The sequence below is a fragment of the Gambusia affinis genome, linkage group LG11, assembly GCF_019740435.1.
Source record: "Gambusia affinis linkage group LG11, SWU_Gaff_1.0, whole genome shotgun sequence".
Lineage (NCBI taxonomy): Eukaryota > Metazoa > Chordata > Actinopteri > Cyprinodontiformes > Poeciliidae > Gambusia > Gambusia affinis.
Window position 1 is genome coordinate 23,583,727 of NC_057878.1, and position 19,950 is coordinate 23,603,676.

A 19,950-nucleotide genomic window follows, 5' to 3' on the forward strand; every position below is an offset into this window, starting at 1 on the left:
GTTGCTTTGCGACTTGCATGAGATGAACTCTCTTCTTCCATGTTAATTAACAATAAAACCTGTTGGCTCATAAGGTATAGCAAAACCTATGCATAGTTTATCTGGGAAATGCACATTTTCCCTTTTTCTGTCTTTTATAGGTCTGAGCTTTTCCTCATCAATCTAGTCCTGAAGGTAATTATCAAGTAGAAAGCTTTTGCCATATATTTGAACTCTTTCTTTTCTTTTTTTGCAACCCAAATCATTTTGTTAACTTTAGTTTGTTGCATTGAAAATTGATGTAGCCTGATTTAAGAACTTTTGTAGCATTTTTTGGTTACAAATAGCTTACTTTTTGTTATGGTAATTAAAGTTTCTCAAGTTGCAAGTTAAGTCTGTTATCCGATGCAAAATTATCTGATAAATCAATTAGAAAATTATCATTTTTTTTCTCAGCAGCAATGTTGGCTCTCCTAGCTTAAAAATGAGAAAATTGGTGTAGAAGAGTTTGAAAAAAATATGAAATTTACTTTTGCAGGGGATCAATTTCTCCACACACTTGTATTTCGATCCTTAGATATGTCCGTAAAGATAAGTCTACACATTTAAAAATGGATGCAAACAACTCAGAGCTGCATTTTACATTGATCATACTGAGTGTCATCCAAATTACCTACCAAGAATCACCTACCAAACCCATGCTTGGTAGGTGCTGGGTCATTTTCTTTGACTCTAGAAGCACTGGTGATTTAACTAATTCATTTTTTGATACCTTGGTAATGGACCGATATACTGTTTCATGTCTGTCTAGCATTTCAGTGGCGTAGACAGATTGGCTGCCGTTGCTATATAACCCTCTAGCAATGCTTTGCCACCCACTGATAATTTGTTGACAAGCTAAACAGAGATCCCACAAATGTTTTTTAGACATGATGGGAAGATATCCATCACATATACCTCAAAGGAGTGACGGGACCAGATGTTTCACAGAATGCATTTCATTTCTCCACATTTATACCTGTCTGAGATGTCTTTGTCAATACTTAAACGACTTGATGGGAAGAAAAACAGGTGAAAAAAGTGGCAAGAAGAGGAAGGATTTAATTCTAAAGAGCATTAAATTGAGTATTTTGTAAAATGAATAATGAACAGAACACAAACTGAGAGAAGATTTTTGGAGAAAGAAATTTATGACATATTTTGAGATACAGAGAAATGAATGAAAAGGAAATTGAAAATATAAGACTGGTGGTCACAATTTAGCTTGTGTAGTGGATAATTGAGATTTTGGGATGAATCAACAGATGAGAGGGGATAAAGAGGCCAATGAAGTGAGGATGTGCACAAAGAATGAAGATAGGAGGCAGTTAATGAACATCCTAGATGGAGAAAGAAAATTAAAATGAAAAAATAGAAGCGAAGGCAGAAAAAAGTAAAGAATAAACTAAACTGAGATGCTAGGAGTGAAAAGTAGTGAATATGGGAAGAACTAAAACGGAAGAATCTGAAGAGGTTGCTTTGTAGAGGCAGGGAGGAGGTAATGGGGAGAAAGACAAGAAAATGGCTAAAGTGTGTGTTTTCCGGATTCAAAGCATGTGATTCAGCCTGGCTAATAAGAGAAAGCTCTCAAGAGGCACTCGTGTGCACCATCCCTTCCTCCCCCCTTAGCACTCCTTCCTTCAATAGATCCTTTCTAGGTCTCTCTTCCCCCTTGTTGCACTCTCTTCCTCTCATTTATGATTTCCGCCTCTCGCATTTGGACAAGTAGTTCTCAATGAAAAATAAATTCCATGCAAAGGACATCCGCTCTCTGTAGAGCACGCACATGGTAAAAGTACACATGGGCGCATACACTTGGACTCATAAAATAACACTTTTATATGTCAAAACTGTACACTCAGAGACAGCTTTGTTCGTCTTTCATTCTGTTTTGCATCACAATTCTACTTGCTCATGTAGTGACTATAAACCTCAAGTCTGGTGTATTACTTGAATTATAGAGCAGACAAATTTTAAGTTGGTAATTCTTTGTAACTAAAATCATGACTGAAGGCAAAAGTAAGTGTTTTTCTGCCCTTTTATGGTGTTTTGGAACATTGAATACTACTACCAAAATTTGCAGTATTCAATTACTTTGCATTCCTATGGTGTAGGGAAGTCTGCAGCTTTAGGTATAAAACATTTCACCATCAGCTTTCTGTCTGGTATCTGTGTTCTACTTAACTTCCAGCTTCACCTGAGAACCATGGATTTTACTTTTTGGATATGTCAAAAATGTTAATGGCATTATGATCTCAACTGTAAGACACCATATTCACTCACTGATCACCATGGTAGTACTATACGGTGCATGGTGGCGCTGTTAGTAGCAGTGTTGCCTTGCAACAGGAAGGTCTTGCATTTGAATTCTGACCTGAAATCTTTCTACATAAAGTTTTCATGTTCTACCCTGTGAGTGTGTGGAGATGGGTACCAGTTTCCCTGGATATTAGTACTGTGTCCAGCCCTCTTTTTCCTTCAGAACAGCCTTATTATTGGCTAGCTAAGCTATTGGCATTATTTCCCTGAGATGAGATCTGTAAACCTTACAGATGATTGTGCATTGAATTACAAGTTGTCACAATCAACAGTACAATATTGAAAGTCACTGAAACTCTTTTCCTCCCTATTCTGATGTTCGGTTGGACTTCAGCAACTTATCACCAGGTTTAAATGCATTGAGTTGATGACATGTGATTAGTTAAATTTGTATTTATGTTAACAAACAAGCAACTTAGAATTTGCTCTTTTCAATTGTCCAGCAAGTGTAAATTGCACATACTGTTAGCTCTACTTAAAACATACAACTATAACCCATTAGCATCATAGTCACATGCTGTGCTATGCAGTTGCTCCGCCTGCACTGGTAACAATTTAGTTTCTTCATGCTTGAACTGGCTCCAACTGATAAGTTTTAAACGACTGAGCTCATCAAGCGATGAGTGTGTAAAATGAAATGATATCATGGCCTAAGTAACATATTCCCTGTAATGTAGTGGAAGTGTCATTTTTATTCCTTTTATTTAAGTATACATACACTATAGAAATCAGATGAACATCAAAAGGAAAACACACTTAGTAGATGTGATGTTTGAAAATAATGCACCTAATTTCTTATCATTTAGGCCAGTAAAATGCATGTTTTAGATACTCTATCATACATGGAAAGATAAAGAATGGGACTGCAGCTTAATGACAGCAACAAGTTACAAAAATAAAGTATATTAATCTTATTGTAAGGCATCTTACAACTACCTCAATGAGAAGCAGTGCGAAACCTTGTTGAAAAGAACTATTATTAGTCATTCTCTTTGATGAGGTACATTTTTCTCATGGGGTGGATGTAAAATATGGTAAAGTAATAAGAAATCTCAACAGTTATACAATTTTATCTTTCTTAACTTTCATTAAGGGCTACAACCTATTAACTCTATAGGAGCAACACTGATAAGTGCACAACTGTGCCTGTACTGTGGATGCATGTTAGCAGGGCCACATGTAGTTCCTCATAAGCTGTTAGCCAACTTTACGGATACAGTGATGAATTGTGTATTTCTTTTACCTATCATTGCTGTTGTAATCCATCTTTAAACCATCACAACTTCTGTGTGGTTGCCTTTTCTTGATATTACTATTTGGATTATTTTTCACTGCCAGTGTAGAAGTTCCCACTGTTTTGTCATCTGTTCTATTTTTATATTCTGCATATGGCTCGCTGTGTGTGTTTGCATCATGTTGACAGCTCACCACAGTGACCTGAGCTGTCACTGATGTATGTATTTTCTCAGATCAACCTTTTTCTCACAGTATCGGTTTCTTCAAGCTGTTGGACTTTCATGGCCATGTCTGAGATGGCCATGAAAGTATGTTGACTTTGTGTTTGTAGAAAAATTCTAGTGCTGATTTGACAGTACGTTTTAGATCATTAATCTCTGGATCTCCTGATGACAACCCATTTTCAGTTTTCAGACGTAGGCCACTAATTTTGAAATTTGATGTTGTTGGGTATTATTGAAGACTCTGATGACATGCTTCCTGATAAAACTTACTGGGCCTTGGAGAGAGAAACAGACCCTTTGCATCACAAATTATGCTTAACAGTATGTATTTTTTCACATATTTATCCTTTGTTGTATGACCTATCTCTGGATTTTGGTTACTAGTTCACCTTTTTCTATCACATTTGTTTTCTCCACTCAACTTTTTATGAGTGGAGTGGCAGCTTTTTAGCAATTGCCTTTTTTGACTTACACCCATATGAAATATTTCGGGTTCATTAATTGTGACTCCATTGTTTTATCAAAATTTCTCCACACCATAAAATAAAATGCTTAAAAAAACACCAGAGAAAAATGTTACATGGTGCTAAACAAGAGGCACCTTAACAGTCAGAATTCAAATCTCCATCAGTTTCTCAAGTTAAAATGAACTGCAACTTAAGTGCTTCAGCAGAAGGTGACTGGGTATCCTTTCATGGTTCTTGACATTTCACCTCATTCAAAAGCATTCTTGAGTTCACTTTTCATCCACAGCTCATTTTGACCTGAAGAAAACGTTCAGATGTGAGGTGAAGTGTTTTCCAGAACCTTAAATGGGTTTCTAGCTGCCTTCTTATTAGGCGCTCAGGGGCATCATGACCAGGTTTTACAGAGAAACTAGCCAGACAAATGGATTGGGGTAGAACCAACATTTTATTTTTTCAGGTTTTCACATCTATAATAAAGACAAATATAAAAACTGCTTTGATTAGAAGAGTGATGCATCCTCCAGATGGAACCTCTTGTGCATAAGTCAAAAGTCATTTGGATCAAGGAAATAGATTTAAAAAAAATCATAACGAGCGGGGATGATCAGCAGGTATAGTCAAGTAGGCTGTGTGTCTAATTCAGGAGTCTGCAACCTTCACCATCCGCAGAGGTATTTCTGCCTTCACTCTCTCAGTGCTATAGCCTCTAGCAACCCATGGTTATTGGCCATGTTTTGTGACTTAAAAATGTGACTATAATTATTCATTTTTAAACCTTTTCACAGTGAAAAGGTTTGATACATATAAATCAGTTCAAAATCACAATAATTTAAATTAACTTCAATAAAGTGGTTGTATAAATGTGTACACTCATAAACAAATACCTTGTTGAAGCTTTGTTTAATTTAACTTCAGTCTTCCACTCTACTTTGGAAAACTCAATCTTCAGTCCAGACATATGCAGAACTTAGGAGAATATTTTCACATCTAGAGCAAAAACAGTTCTTGTTGGGAATCCCTGCTGCTCTGGTGGGGGATGCTGTCCCCCTTACCAGTTTCTATCTCGTCTTTTCAATCAATTTGGAGGAATGTCCAGTTTTTGAAATGTCACCATTTCCCAAAGTTTTTCCAAATATTGAAACCTTTCTGTTTTGTTCCATATGCCATGTTTTAGCGTGCTCTTCATTAATGATAGCCTCCTGGTCCAAAAAAGTTACTTGAACAAATTCAAAAAAATGCAAATGTGGAAAAGTCAAAAAGTAAATGAATAAATAATACAGCTAGCACTGCTTAGCTTTAGTTTATGTTAATCAGATTTTCTATAGTTGATTGTTTGTGGGAACTCAAAAAGACAGAATGACAAAAATGAATCAAGAGATCTTTCAACAAAGCATTTTTTTAACAGATTTGTTTCTATTTCAGTTAACCATGCAGAATAAATGTCACATTACACACACCAAAAGTATTGCAATTATTTATCTTGCTCCCATTTCCTTTGGCATTTTAACAGGTGTGCACACCTTTTTAAGAGCTACTGTATTGGTCCGCTGGTATTGAAGGCTATTATTTGCTGAGACCTGCAGGAAGCAGGCCTTTAGCCACACACACAACTGTTAAGTCAAAGGGGAAAGTCTAGCCAGACAGGCTGCCCACATGATTTAGTGGCAGCGGGTTGACCACCTGTAGAGCTCCCTCTGAATCTGCCTGTCACACACACATATGTATGTATAAGCCTGCACATACAGATGGCTTGTCCAAATAATGTCATGCCAGTTAGTATTCAGTCCCTGCCGCATTCACACAGACACTGATTTTCATCACGACAGGATGCCACCCTCCTCTGCCACCGCGGGTGCCTCTCTTGAGTACGACATTTGGACAGCTAGTCTGATTGATGTCATGGCAGTCGATAGAGCGCTAATTACTCCCCATGCGTAGACCACGCTGTATTAGAGACCGTGTCATATCCTGTCAGCTGCATTTTAAAAACACGTGTCACTTCCTGTTAGCCTGCGGAAGAAAAGAAAGGAACCCAGAGGCCTGGCAGCCCTTGTAGCGGGTTCACACCGAAAGACTGCCGCACTATTACAGAGTCTTTCTTTCGCAAAGCTTCCCTCTCCGCCTCTGTTCTCGCCCCTCTGTTTCCTCCCCTCTGACCCACCTGCCAGCATTGGTGGTCTTTTGTTGTCAAACTTCATTAGCAGAGATGTCGGCTAATTAGAGCCCAAGCACAAGCTCGGGAGATTAGGAAGAAAAAGATGAGATGAAAGGCGAGACGAGGGAGGGAGACGGAGGCAGGACGACGGAGATGAGCAGATGATGAAGAGATTAAGATGAAGTAGGAGGGATAGAGAGATGAATGTTATCAAGGTAGAGATAGATGATTAGGTTAGTAGAAGCAGAGAGAGGAAAACAGAAAAATCAAAGTTGCTGAAAAACTCAAAATAGATTGCAGAGAATCTCCAAATTGTGAAGATTTACTTCACTGAGACAGTCATTATAAAGGAAATTGATAAAGTTAATAAAATCCCACATCCTTGCAGGCAAATGAGGGGATATTTCTCACTCTAATTAGTTTAGTTCTTTTGTTTTGTTTCTAGCAACCGATGTCGTTTGTGAGTATGAGACCGAGCAGATAAGTGGAAGATGCAGAAAGAAGATACAGCGGGCTGCAGAGCTGATGCATTGACCTGTGTCTGTTATTGTGGTCGACTTGATCTTTGTTAGACAGAGCTGATAATGATCCTCTGCTCTGCAACTACACACCAGGGATAACACACAGATGACCGGATGTTTGTTATCGTGTTAAAAGAAAAAGCGTGTCATCATCAGTTACTATGAAACTGCTTTTATTGATTGCACTGGCATAGATTCAAAAACACATAATTTTTAGCATTTATTTTTAAAATTCAACAAATTTAAGCTCTTTATTTCCAGTTCTGAATATTGTCCAAAATGGAAAACGTGGATTTATGATTCATACCTTATTTAAATAAGTATTAGTTGTAGTTTGCCCTTGCTTTTAAAGGTTGAGAAAGTCCTCTGTAGGCTGGTCTTTTGTCTTCTCAATTGATTGATGTAAATTGTTACCCTTTATGAATCATTTCCAAGCAGAACGTAACATCTCCAAAGCTTTCAAATCAATTTCAGTTTATGTTCTCAAACTGCATTTTTTTTTTCTTTTCAAATAGCTATCATTAGTTTGTGCTAATAAAAGAACATTTTGTTTTTCTGAAGGTCAGCCACTCTGCACAAAAACCCCTGTTTATTCTATTCAAAGGTGACCTTACCTTGAATGACCAATCTCGTAAGAATAATCCAAAACCTTTAGCAGTTTTTCAGGGTTGTGGTAAAGTGTTGTGAGAGAACTTAACGGAAGACCTTACCAACAACGCTGTGGGCAACACTGATAAACTGTCTGATGGAGTTTGAAAGATCCCTTCTGAATGTCTAGTGGTCATCTACTAGTCTGTTTTCAAGAGGTGAGAATGTTGTGAATTTGCTGATACCAAATCCATGACGTAGACTTGAAGGATGCTCTTATTTCCAGGCTATAACACCATCACGGAGGAGCCATCGAACTATTGTGGAGTGATGTTGGTGATTATATATTGTTTAGCAATTATGCTTCAGAGAGTTACATTAACAAGAGTAACATACATTAGTACTCTTAATCACTTGTTTTGTGATGCAGTTGACCAAATCTATTGTTGAATGGTACTGATGAGGTATAGACTGTTCAAAAGAGGCACAAGAAGTGTTTTTGGGATTCTGAAAGTTTTTGAAAATCACCTTGTCTGGTCACCTCATTTGTGTAGTTGTGCTGTTTGTAGCTGACAGCTGTGACCTGACTCAAGATGAGTTGTAAATGATTTGCATTGGCTAGACTTGAGAAATATTTCTATATTTATTGAATCCTGGGTTGTAAATCAGGGGCAGAAAACCAAGCATCTTCCAAAATGTGCAAAAAACATAAATTCCCCTCTGAAAACATAATCAGAATTGTTTTCCAAAAGTTTAAGAACTTTTAGAAAATAACAGGATTTTCATCTGGTTTGAACAGAGGCATAACATTGTGCAGCTTTACGTTAGTAAAAAAACTCCTAAAAGCCTTTTTGTATTGTCTGGTTTTAGATTCTCATTTTGATGCACGCTGTAATCTCACTTTCAATCTGGTATATAAATCAGACAGAGCCAACAATCTGAGTGACATATTTCCCATGTGTCACCTCTTGGAAGAGGTGATAAATCACCTGTGTGTTAGTCCACCCCTGTTTGTTGTGCACCCATCCCCTGCATGAACCATTACTGTAGCTGCATGTGTGTCAGATACACCAGACCACACCAGCCTTTGGCCAATACCTGTCAGATTTATTAAACCTTCAAGCTCACATCCATCTGTTATGGGAAGCTAATAATATATACCTTGCTTGTCTTTTCTCTCAGTATGTCTACATTATCCTCATCTCCATTTTTTATGGATCCATGAAATATGTTTCTTTACATACCACTCAGACGATGCTAATATTGTTACTACATCTAAATTATGGTTGAGGTTATTAAGTCGTCTTTGGGTAAACTTAGCTGATGATACATTGTAAATGTATTAATAGTGAATGGACAACACTGATAAATAAAGCATCTCTTGGGGAATTTAAACCAACATATTTTATATTTTTCCTGAATGGATTGGCTTACTGGAAAGCTTGACAGGTCTTACATTACAACATTAAAAATGGATGTTAAATATACATGTCCTGTGATCACGAGTCAGCTCCAAATGCTGATTTAAAATATGCCAGAAGACAGTTTTTAGGGCTGTAACTCCAGATAAAAAATTATCCAACCAGTGTGGTAAATATTTATAGATTACAATGACAAGGACATATTTCTTTACTTTACAGTGGATACTGATATTTCTTTGGGCGTCTGTCACCATGTTATTAATGGAACAGAGGTCTTAATTATTAATGGCAGAGTTATTACCAGCTATGGCGAGTTTCCCATTCGGAGTTTTAAACATTTATAGAATTATTATTGGTTTGACAGAGCGGGAACCAGAGATTGATCTGGCTGTGCTTCCTTTGGTGTGTGCGGGGGGCTTTAAGAAAGAGACCAAGAAAGAAGAAGTTTTACTTTTGTGAAATATTTGCTTAACTTTGATTAATGTAAAAAATAATCTAAAGTTAATTATTAGAGATTCCTTTTTCAACCAAAGCCAGTTGATAACTTTTCTATGTTTGTAGTTTGTGATCCTGGACGTGTTTAGATATGTGCGGTTCTTTTTTAAAGTCTGTTTATCATTTTGATGTATTCCTAAAACTGCTCTCCTTCAATTATGCTGTCGTAAATCTTAAAAAAATACCCCTCATTTGTGTGTATGCATATTTTTTAAATATGTGTGTTTTCACTTATTTAGAGAAAATAATAATAATTAAAAAACAATACAAATTTTATTCAATCCAGAAAAGTCTAGAATTCAGTATGTATATGATATTTAATGGAACTACTATATCCATACTCAATATGGATATGCTGCGACAGACTGGCGACCTGTCCAGGGTGAACCCCGCCTCTCGCCCGGAACGTTAGCTGGGGATTGGCACCAGCAACCCTCCCGACCCCATTAGGGACAAAGGGTGAATAGAAAATGGATGCATGGATGAATATGGATATGCATACTTCTATTTTCATTCCCTATTCTACCTAACTCCTTTACAGTTTGTTTAGATTTTCTTTTATTGTTATTTGAAATGAAAGCATACAGCCCTGATTTTACCTCCCTGTTCTCCCAAGCATGCCACTAACAAAGCAGAAATGCATGTAATTCCTGCTACAATGTGTGTCATCTCTCTGCTATTAAATCTAGTTGTTCAGCTTCATTCAGTATCCAATGTCCTCTGGACATCAGGATATTTAAAGCTATTTACCTTCTTTCAGGTATGGTATTAAATGATAAGTGTGGCTGCTCTGTCTTGTTTTCTAACAGTACCAGATTTTCAATTTGCAATCCCCTGCATACCAAATGAATCATGCATTGCACCTTCTTCCCAGGAACATTGTATATTTACATATGCATTAAGTTATTTCACATGCTTTTAGCCAAAGCTACTTACAAGTGGTGAACACCATTAAAGCTTACTAAAAGGGACCCTGGCATACAGACCAAGTGCTAAATCTGTTTATATTTCTGTCCAGATGGGACAGGTGCAAGTGCAAATGAGGCCTGTTGTAGCTTTAGAGGTGTTAAGAAAGAGGAGGTGTTCGCTAAACACATTTCTTCAAGATATTGCTGAAAGTAGACAATGTTTTATGTGCTGTAAAAGCCAATAAATTATCTTAATCTACAGTAAAACAATAAAACAATGTCTTAAGATACTTTGTATTTTGGAAAAGGGTGCAGCAGTCATGAATACCTAAGCTGTGCCAGAAACATAGGTTTGAATGTGTAAAGGGCCTTTAAATAGGATTAAGCGGTGAATGTACCTTGCAGACACAGGTGTTTATACTAAAATCACTTCAGACACTCACTGCTCTCAGATGATCTCCATTCCACTCTTTTTGCACCAATTGGCTGTTTGCTATGGATTAGGTCAATCACTTTAAGGTTCAAGTTGATTTTTAAAAATGGACCAATGAATATTAGTGAACATTTAGGTGTAAATACATGAGATTATAGCCCAGAAGCTAATTTCTATACTTGTCCCATTGGCAGGTCGATTTTAAAGCTCATCCAAGTAGTTTAAGGTTTTTTTTTTACAGCCACTGCGGTTCTTTTTGGGAAAACTTGATATCTTGATTTTGACTCTGATAGCCATTATTACCTAGAAATAGTTGATTAATATTTCAGGGAAATATTTGTGGTTATTCAACACAAATGGTGTTTGACTATTTTGTGGGTTCTTATGGTTCTACTAAAAAAGCCATACATAAATCAACACTAGTCATACTCCTTCTGAGTAAGACATGATGCAAACGTTCAGTCAAGACCATTAAGAATAATTTTTCTATAGTTTTTTATTAATATGTTTGTTTTCTCAATTTCCAGACAGACAGAAGACAGATAAACCAAGAAATAACTGGTAGTTCATCTGACGAGAATAAAATGTACAGTATCACATCACCAGCCTAGAACTAAAGACAATCTCTTGCTTAAAAATAAACTTGATAAATAACTACAATTACGCCTGCTGCACTTGCTGCTGCATTGGCAATATTAGTAACAACATTTCTACAGGAAGCTTGGGAAACCATATTTACAGATGTTTGTTTATTCTGCAAATAGAAAAAATAGTCCAGCATTAGTAAAGCGAGCAAAAAGGTCTCTATCAATTTTACTGTTTTCAGATCCATACAGTGAACCTCCATATTTTCACGGTTGAGTTTTTAAAGATGCAGATTTTTTCATTGCACATATCTAAAATATTTGAAAGACACCGCAGCTTTTGAAGCTGAAATACCTAGATACAATCTTTTTTGACTTGCTATTGGTTAGTATTTGCAAAATAGCCAATTCAGTAGTGCCATTAATTTTACTTGGCACTGATTGGCTGTATCCCTAAGTGTGGAAATAAGAACGACTGTAGATGTTAGCTTCTGTTGTACACTGTTTCCTCTGTCCATATTAATGAATATTAGGGTGTGTTTAGTGTCTGAACTATTAAAATAGTCACTTATAAGCATTTTTAGAAGAGGAATAAAAAAAAATTCCCAGATTTTAACTATTTGTGGGCGACTGTGATTCCTAATCTTGCCAATGCCAGGGCTCAATTATACATGTTTTCTAACAGTGGCATAATCACTTCATTTTGTATCTCAATCTTTCTGAATTTTTCTTTTGGTTGATTATTTTTCCCAATAAATTTATTTAATTGTGTTCAAAGTTTATTAATTAAAATAACAATGGGACAAAGTGGAGTCTTCTACATAGAAGCATTTACCACTGCTACATGTCTGTTTTTACTGGATGGCTTAATTAAAATGTTAGCTTTCCCATTACTTTTTCCTGATTTGTAAATCTTATGGAATTTATTCATTCCAATACTCATTTGTTTTTTTTTCTTCTCAATTATTGTTTTTAATGTAACCAACCAACTGGAACCTTTTGTTGAATGAATGAATAAAAAAAACACAGGAACAATTGGGACCCAATAAGATGTTTTGCACTGTCATCAGGTGCAGTTTCCATCTGATTTCTCTCTAAATGCATTCTTTCAGAGTGATGTTTTGTGTTACTGCTGACACAGCGCTTCTTGGCTTTTAGGCTGAAAGAGCAAGCACACTCACATGCACACACACATAAAAACTAGATTATGTGTCACTGTAATGCAGCATCCTTTTTTTTACACTGAGGACTATGTGTGCACGCAACGTCTTTGAGACTATAGATTTAGTCTCTTGTGAATGTTTAAATACCCTGTAGATTAAACTACAACATAGTGTCTAATTTAATGTCAATCAGTTGTTTTAAAAATTTTAAATCTGACCTGGATGGTGAAAAAAATGTCATACACTTATCAGATCATGATTTCTCAGCCTGAATATTTAATTTCTATTATTTGAGTTTGTTATAGAAGATTTTTGACTGGGAATTTAGCAAAACCAAATGTCCACAAACAAAGCACGTAGCAATATTCATTCATGATCCCTCAGAAGGCGTTGTGCTCACCGAATGTCCTGGAGCCATTCTGAGTGTTGTTTTTTTTTTTTTTTTTTTTTTTTGCATTTGTGTATATTGCTATTTTTCAGACTTTTCATAAATCACCTGATGTTCCAGCGCATTTTCCCCTCTTGCTCTGCCTCGGTTCATGAAATTGCAAACTGCATCTCTAATGTTGCATATGACCTCATACTGTATGTGTATGATATGACTTTCTGCATTTTTATTATGTGTGGGTGAGTGGATATGTGTGCATGTGCATGACTCACAAGGGTGCCCAGAGTTCAGTGTTGTTATGCTGTATATTTCCTTCGTTGACAGAGAGAATAATCATGAATTGATTGATGGTTTTGTTTTCTTTCCGGTTGCAAAAGAAGCAGGAAGAAAAAAGGAAACCGAAATAGATGCAGGCAGTGAGAGTGATCAAGGGATTGGAGTCTTCATCCCTGCAGTCCAAGTTTTGAAGTTGATGTTGGAAGTACTACTGTGTGAATGAACACATGGCTTGTTTGGCATCATCAACATAGGATTGTTCAACAATAATTTTCACAATATGTCAACTTTGGTCAAAAAACAACACCTGGAAACAGTGTCATTTTGCCATCATGCATTCAAATGGATTGTTTTTGTGTTTTAATATAACAAACAAATTCAGATTTTAACAGGTACACTCTCCCAATTCATAAACCACGCAGAAAAGTCGAACAAAAAAAACATAAGAATAATTCATACTTACACTGAAGAGTTACTGTCTCCACCTGGTAATCAGCTATCCCAAAAGTAACATATTTAGTGAGTCCTCAATAACTGCTGTACTAGCTTTGTGCTTTTTAGTAAAAGCAGAACTTAAACTTGAGTTTTACATCACTCTACACCCGGCAGATACTGCAGATAGCCGCAGTGTGAATGATGATATCCAAACTTTCTGAGGACTTGTAGATACAAGAAATTCTATATCCAAAAGTAGCTTATACTGGAACAGCTTTCCTCCAATGTACTTGTTTTCATGAATATACAGTATAGACCAAAAGTTTAGACACACCTTCTAATTGAGCTCAATTAGAAGGTGTGTCCTTCTGATCTGTACTGTACTTTAGCAGCAACTTTCTGTTTTTGTTTTGTTTGTTTTACTTTTAGTCAGTGAATGCTGCTTTCTGATTTCCCCTGCAAATCAAATCTGCCTACAATTTGTAAAGTTCTAACACTACCCCTTCCTCTATGTCAGAAAAAAAATCTATTGAGACACCCTGTCAGAGTGAATATTCAAAATGTAGAGGTTGGAGTGTTCGGACAAACTGGAACAAAGAGATTTGTAAATATGTATTTTTCCAATTTTCTCAAAATTTCTTTTTCTGGGTGTGTTTGACTCCATCTGTTTCTTGTGGACACCTGCATCTACCTGCCCCGGCTAAGGTGTGCTCATGCGCATTTGATTATGTGTCTTTGTGCAGCAATATGGACCGCATCCAGCTGCTAAGAAGAGAGTATCAGCAAGCAAGACGAGAAGGAATGGTGCCATCGTATGAAGAACTGGACCTACGACGCAGAGGTCATGACAGCGACCCACACAGGGTACGTAGCAGAATCACAACCTGACACTGATGGGTCGAAAAAAATACACAAAAAGTATTTAGAGATTATCTAAAACCCAGTTTTGAAATTACATTTCTGTAAATCTTCTTATGGGATGTCTCCATCCCAGTGTCTGTGAGTGGCATGCAGTGTACTATCTTACTCCACTTCAGCCATCAGAGTGATCACCGGCTTTACAGCGTCTGCCAAGTGATCAAGGCCCTTTAGCTGTCAGAGTCAGGTGCTCTTTGATGCGTATGGCTCCTGTGGGTATTGGGCAGATCACACTGATATGATCCGCTTTTCTCTTAGAATGACACACAGAGAAGATAAGTAGAGGTTTGAGTCACTTGTCATCCCGGAGGAACTGTTTTTCAAATCACAGACTGATAATCACATCCACACAAATCTACAGTCTACCTGAGTCACTCCTGAAAAAAAAAAAAAAAAACCGTCTGCCTTTGATAAAGTAATATCACTGCATTAATAGTTACCTCCCGCACTCACACCAGGTGTCATTAGGAAGCTAATGAAGAGACAAATCTTGGTAACTTTTTCATAAAATGAAAATAAACAATTAATGTTTGAAGGAAATGCATATTGTAGAGCGGCAGAGATTCATTTAATGTCTATTGTGTGAAGAAGCGAAGAATGAAAGTAATTACCTTCTGAACAATCAAATTTAATTCCTCTCTATGGAGCTACTGTTAACTCTCTGTAGCCAGCTGATATGGTATCACAGTGGATCCAGTAAAAGGAGTTTTTCAAGTCAGATCCTTCCTTTTTATTTCCACATGCTGTCAAACATTGTTAATGGTTGGTTTAAGGATGAAAAACCTCATGCATTAGCACTCAGAGATTTCATACCAATCGTGTTAGACAGAGGGTGTTTGCATAGTTGACAAAATACAAACCTCCTCATGAGAAGAGGCTTGAGGTTGCACACATCTTAAGGCAGCTCAAGAGCTTTGCAATAAGACAAAATTAATTTATCCAACATGTTGTGTTACATGAACACAACTGGGCCCATTGCAAAGCCCTAGTGTTGATTAATCATTTAGTTTGATTGATTGCCCAGCCCTAAAAGGCACCATTTGTAATTAATGAGATTTTCATTATTTAAATGGGAAGCTTAGTTTTATCAGTTCTGCTTCTAAGCTCCCAGTTTGTATTGAGTTTTACTCAGGTGAGGCCTGTCTAGAATAACGAGGAGGTTGTGCATGTTTATGACTCTTGCTGTGTGTTATCTTACATTATGTAAATTACTTATGAGTCTTGCTCTGAATATGGATAGTTTGAGCTTGTAAATCAGGAAGTGCAGTTTATCCAGACAGTGTTGTTTTGAGAATATTATGAGGTTAAATATTGTGATTAGGACTGTTGCCTTGGCAAAAATAAAAAAGATATTAAAATGTTTGTCTAAATTTGTTTCAGAAACTACCAGGTTACAAATGATTTTATTGTCCTGTCCAGTTCCCAAAAAGTTTCCCAGGAAGTCTGTGAGGGTTACCGGTAGAGACTTGTAAGTTTCAGATATTATACTTTCAGATTAAGGAAAGAAACTTATAAATTACTTAGAGAAATAAATTATCTGGCTTTACAGTTTGAAGTTTTACACTTGGTAAAAAGAAAGGAAAAAAAAACTAGAAAGGGAGATCATAGGAGTAGCAGTTACCACTGCAACTAGCAAGCCCATCTCATTAAGAATGATTGATTTAGTAATTAAACCAAAAGTGATTATTTACCTGACTGGCTTTCTGTGTAAAAGGAAGTGGAAAAAAACAATGGTTATAATAGTGAGCTGGTGGCAACCTAATTCAATTTCACTTTTATTGGTTTGTTTGCTTCTCCTTAGGACCTTTTTATTTTTTGGAAAGGGTTTAGAGAATATTTATGAGGAGTTAAAGTGATGGAAAGTCATCCGCAGAGAGGGTGCACGGAAACGGCAGAGATAACGACCATCATAGAGAGAGTGTGAACTCCTCCTATAACGTTGCCACTGTATATTGAATGTGTTTGCCTTTTTTCCCCTGTGGCTCCATTACCATTTCATTGATTCATGGTTATGGGTTAGCTGTCTCTGCTAGCAAAATTATGTTTGCCTAAAAACAATTATCAAGCAACAAAAGCCACACCACAACTTTGTTTCCAAGTGAGTGCATTCTGTGCTTGTGGGAGGATGTGTGTATTTTGGAAGACAACAACAGACTTTCTCCCTAAGGAGAGGGGAACTAAATCAACAGGGCGCTGTGCTGTTGTCACATACACGCACTCTTACACACAGTCCTACATAGAGGAGACTTTGTGGGAGCCAATTGTTGTTGTGGGCGGTGTGACACAGCTTTTAGTGAAGGATTTAATTATCTAGAACAGCTTTCGTAGAGTTTTTAGACTAGAAACGTGCTTAGTTCATTTACAATCATTTAAATGCTAATCCCATTTTATTGTGTGATTTTGAAAACATAAACAACTTGAAAAAGAAGAAGATGTAGTGCTTTGTGATGAGGATGTTATAGTTTTACAATACTTAGAGTTTTTGTTTGTCAAAGGACTGAAATAATATGATTTGAAACACCTTCCAAATGGTCTGAGAAGCAATAGACTTTGTGTAGGTTAATGTATTTTATTATAGTGACAGTGTTGGGGACACTTCCATTAATCCACTAGCTTGTTAATAGTTTAGATTTTTTTTTTTTCTTTTAGCTGTTTTCCAAACTTTTAAAGTATTTAGTGCACTTAGCTTCTTTCTAAAGTGCTAATTTATGTGTATGTTTTGTAAACTATCAGTTGAATAAAATACAACATCAACATCATCCTGTGGGTATTGGGCAACATCATCAACTGTTAAGTCTTCTTCAAATAGTTGTTTTATATTTCTGCTCTTATTTTGAAGTGGTAAAGATTGTTTACGCAGTGTGTTCCATTTCCTCTCTCTTTTTCCCCCCAATATTTTTGTCTTCAAACAAGAGACATACAGGAACAAAATACAAGATGTGGAGTGGATAACAAGATATAAATGTAAATTATACATTATTCAACATGGTTGAATTTAGAGGTTTAGCATTAGCTTCTGCTGAATGCTGTGTATGGCTGTAGGGTTAGCAAAACTAGGTTATTTCTAGACCTGATACAAAGCATCTCTTTCCTGGGAATTATATAAGAACTTTACAATGTCACTCAGAGGGCCTTGAGAGTATGTTATCAGTAGATAACTCATGGTTCAAACACATGTTTCACAAGTCATGGAGGAGGTCAGTCCTCAGTCTGATGCATTTTCCTTCCCACAGAGCTGAAATGTAGCCTGGGTGGAACCTGACCTTGAATGAATGACTTGAGAGGTTGAGAAATTCCTCCTGAGAAACCCCCAAATGCCTATGTCATGGCTTGCAATTTAGCCTCACTTTGCAGTTACTTTCAACAGCTCATGCTAAGTGATAAAAATATGCCTCCCTAAGCTCGACAGATGCTGGGGATTGTGCTGAATTTGACAAAATCCTATATTTTCTCTCCCTGCCTGTCAAACTCCACAGCAACTGAGCTCATTCAGTTTCTCTCTGATGACTCTATCCTCTTCGTCACAGTTGCTAGGCCAAGCAGTTCACATGCATTTGCCTTTCTAATGCTGTGTTTGTTGTGGCATCTCAACAAGCTCTCCCGTGGTAAACTGTTCCCAAAGAAGCAGCATTGTGCTGTAGCTAAAATTTAGCTTGGAAGTAGCTTTTATAACTTCACTCTAAAACATTTTTAGGTATGTACAGTGGGAGATTTTGAAAAGGTTTTATTTTCTTGAATTCAAGTTTTTTAAGTCAAACTTGTAAAGCTGGAATTTACAAACAAATAGGGAAAACAGGGCATCGCTTTATAATTACTTTTTATAACAGTGGACGATAGTGCTTTGTAATTCCACGTTTTAATACTTTTAGGCCAAAAAAAAAAATGTCTTCTTCTCTCCTCAAGTTGTGAAGTCAACAGGTTTTAATTCACTTGCATTTTACCACCAACTCAAAAAACCAGCATGTTTGCAAACAAGATTTTTTTTTCCAACAGAAAATGCTAAAAAAAAAAAAAAAAAAAACCTCATAACATCAAAAACTATTGGCCTCTTTTTAATGTTTGAATCAAAGCCAGAAAACAAAATCTGTTGACATATTACATATAGGTATCTTCATGCGACTTAATAAAACATCTGAATGGTTATTAATGAGTCAGCCATTCTCAAAGGATTTGTGTGCACCCACATTGTTCTGATGGAGTGTATCTCTTGCAGCAGCCCCTCCAGTTGTGTAAAATATTCATATGAATGGATCTTTATTACTCTTCAGTTTCTCTAAAATGCAATTTGCAAATTTCTCTTTACCCCACTGGTCTTCTCTATGCCCATACAGAGGATCTTGTATCACATCCTGTTTACCTCGACTGAATTCCCACTACGTTCAGAACCTTGTCCGGTCCTCTCCTGTGTGTACACAACCTTGTGTAGATGTTGTTTTGCGTCTGCTTCCTTGTTTTTATGACTTTGCAGTTTTGGAGACTTTCCATATGAAGGCTCATGGAATAGTCTCTTTTTGTTCAAGGTTTCAGTGCCTTGAAATGAGTCCAACTTTTTCTATAACCTTGCACCAGCAAGAAAGAGGTGTGATTCACAATAGAATTAAGGAAAACTCCTGTACTCTGTTTTCATATGTCTGCAAGTTTACATCATGCTTAAATATTCAATTCATATAATTTTTTTTGTTTAGAGAATTTCATCAACTCCTCTGAGAACAAAATGATTTTTACTGGACTGTGTTCCTGAAATTTTCACCAGTAAAAGGTTTCCATAAAGGTCATATGAGTAAAATCCCGATTTAACAGAAAACATGGCTTATCTTGATTAGAATATTTAAAACAAAGCTCAAGAGAAGCTTTAAATCAGACAGCACAGCTGTGGTATTGACAGAGAGTATTTGTATAGTGAAGACAAAGAGCCTTCTTGGGATGATAACACAATTTAGTGCCGTGAGCTGTGTCTATGTGGATACATTAGTCACGAGTATCAAACAACCAAGAGCCATGACTAACAATGAACACAGTTTTTCCAACATGCAGAAGCAGAATAACACATTGTGAGTGTGATAATATATTACTGCTTAGTTTAAAGAGCAGGTCGGTGGTAACAGAGTTTACTTTATAAGATATTTCTAACAGGACTTCTACGCATTCTGGAAATGTCTTATATTAAAGACACTTTGAGGTTTGTAAGTAAGGAAAAAATCCACTCATCACTCCATCTGCCCAATTATTTGTTGATCTTGCTATCAAGCCGTCCATACATTTTTTTCATCCAGCCACTCTTTCTTATTCATTGTCAAAGTACTTGGTATTTTCACAATAGATATTTGAAGCTAATACAATGCTAAAAGTATTTCATTAATTTTTTATTTTTATTTTTTTAACATGTTCACTATTCTACAAT

General features: G+C 36.6%; 1 protein-coding gene across 6 annotated transcripts in view; it reads left to right on the forward strand.

The window, feature by feature from the left end:
- LOC122840311 (partitioning defective 3 homolog B-like) overlaps positions 1–19,950 on the forward strand; it is a 218,629-nt gene that overhangs the window by 145,366 nt on the left and 53,313 nt on the right. For all 6 annotated transcript variants that reach the window (XM_044132600.1, XM_044132598.1, XM_044132601.1 and 3 more), the window contains one exon: positions 14,375–14,495. In XM_044132600.1, coding sequence (XP_043988535.1) covers positions 14,375–14,495 — 121 coding nt within the window. The remainder of the gene's footprint in view (positions 1–14,374; positions 14,496–19,950) is intronic.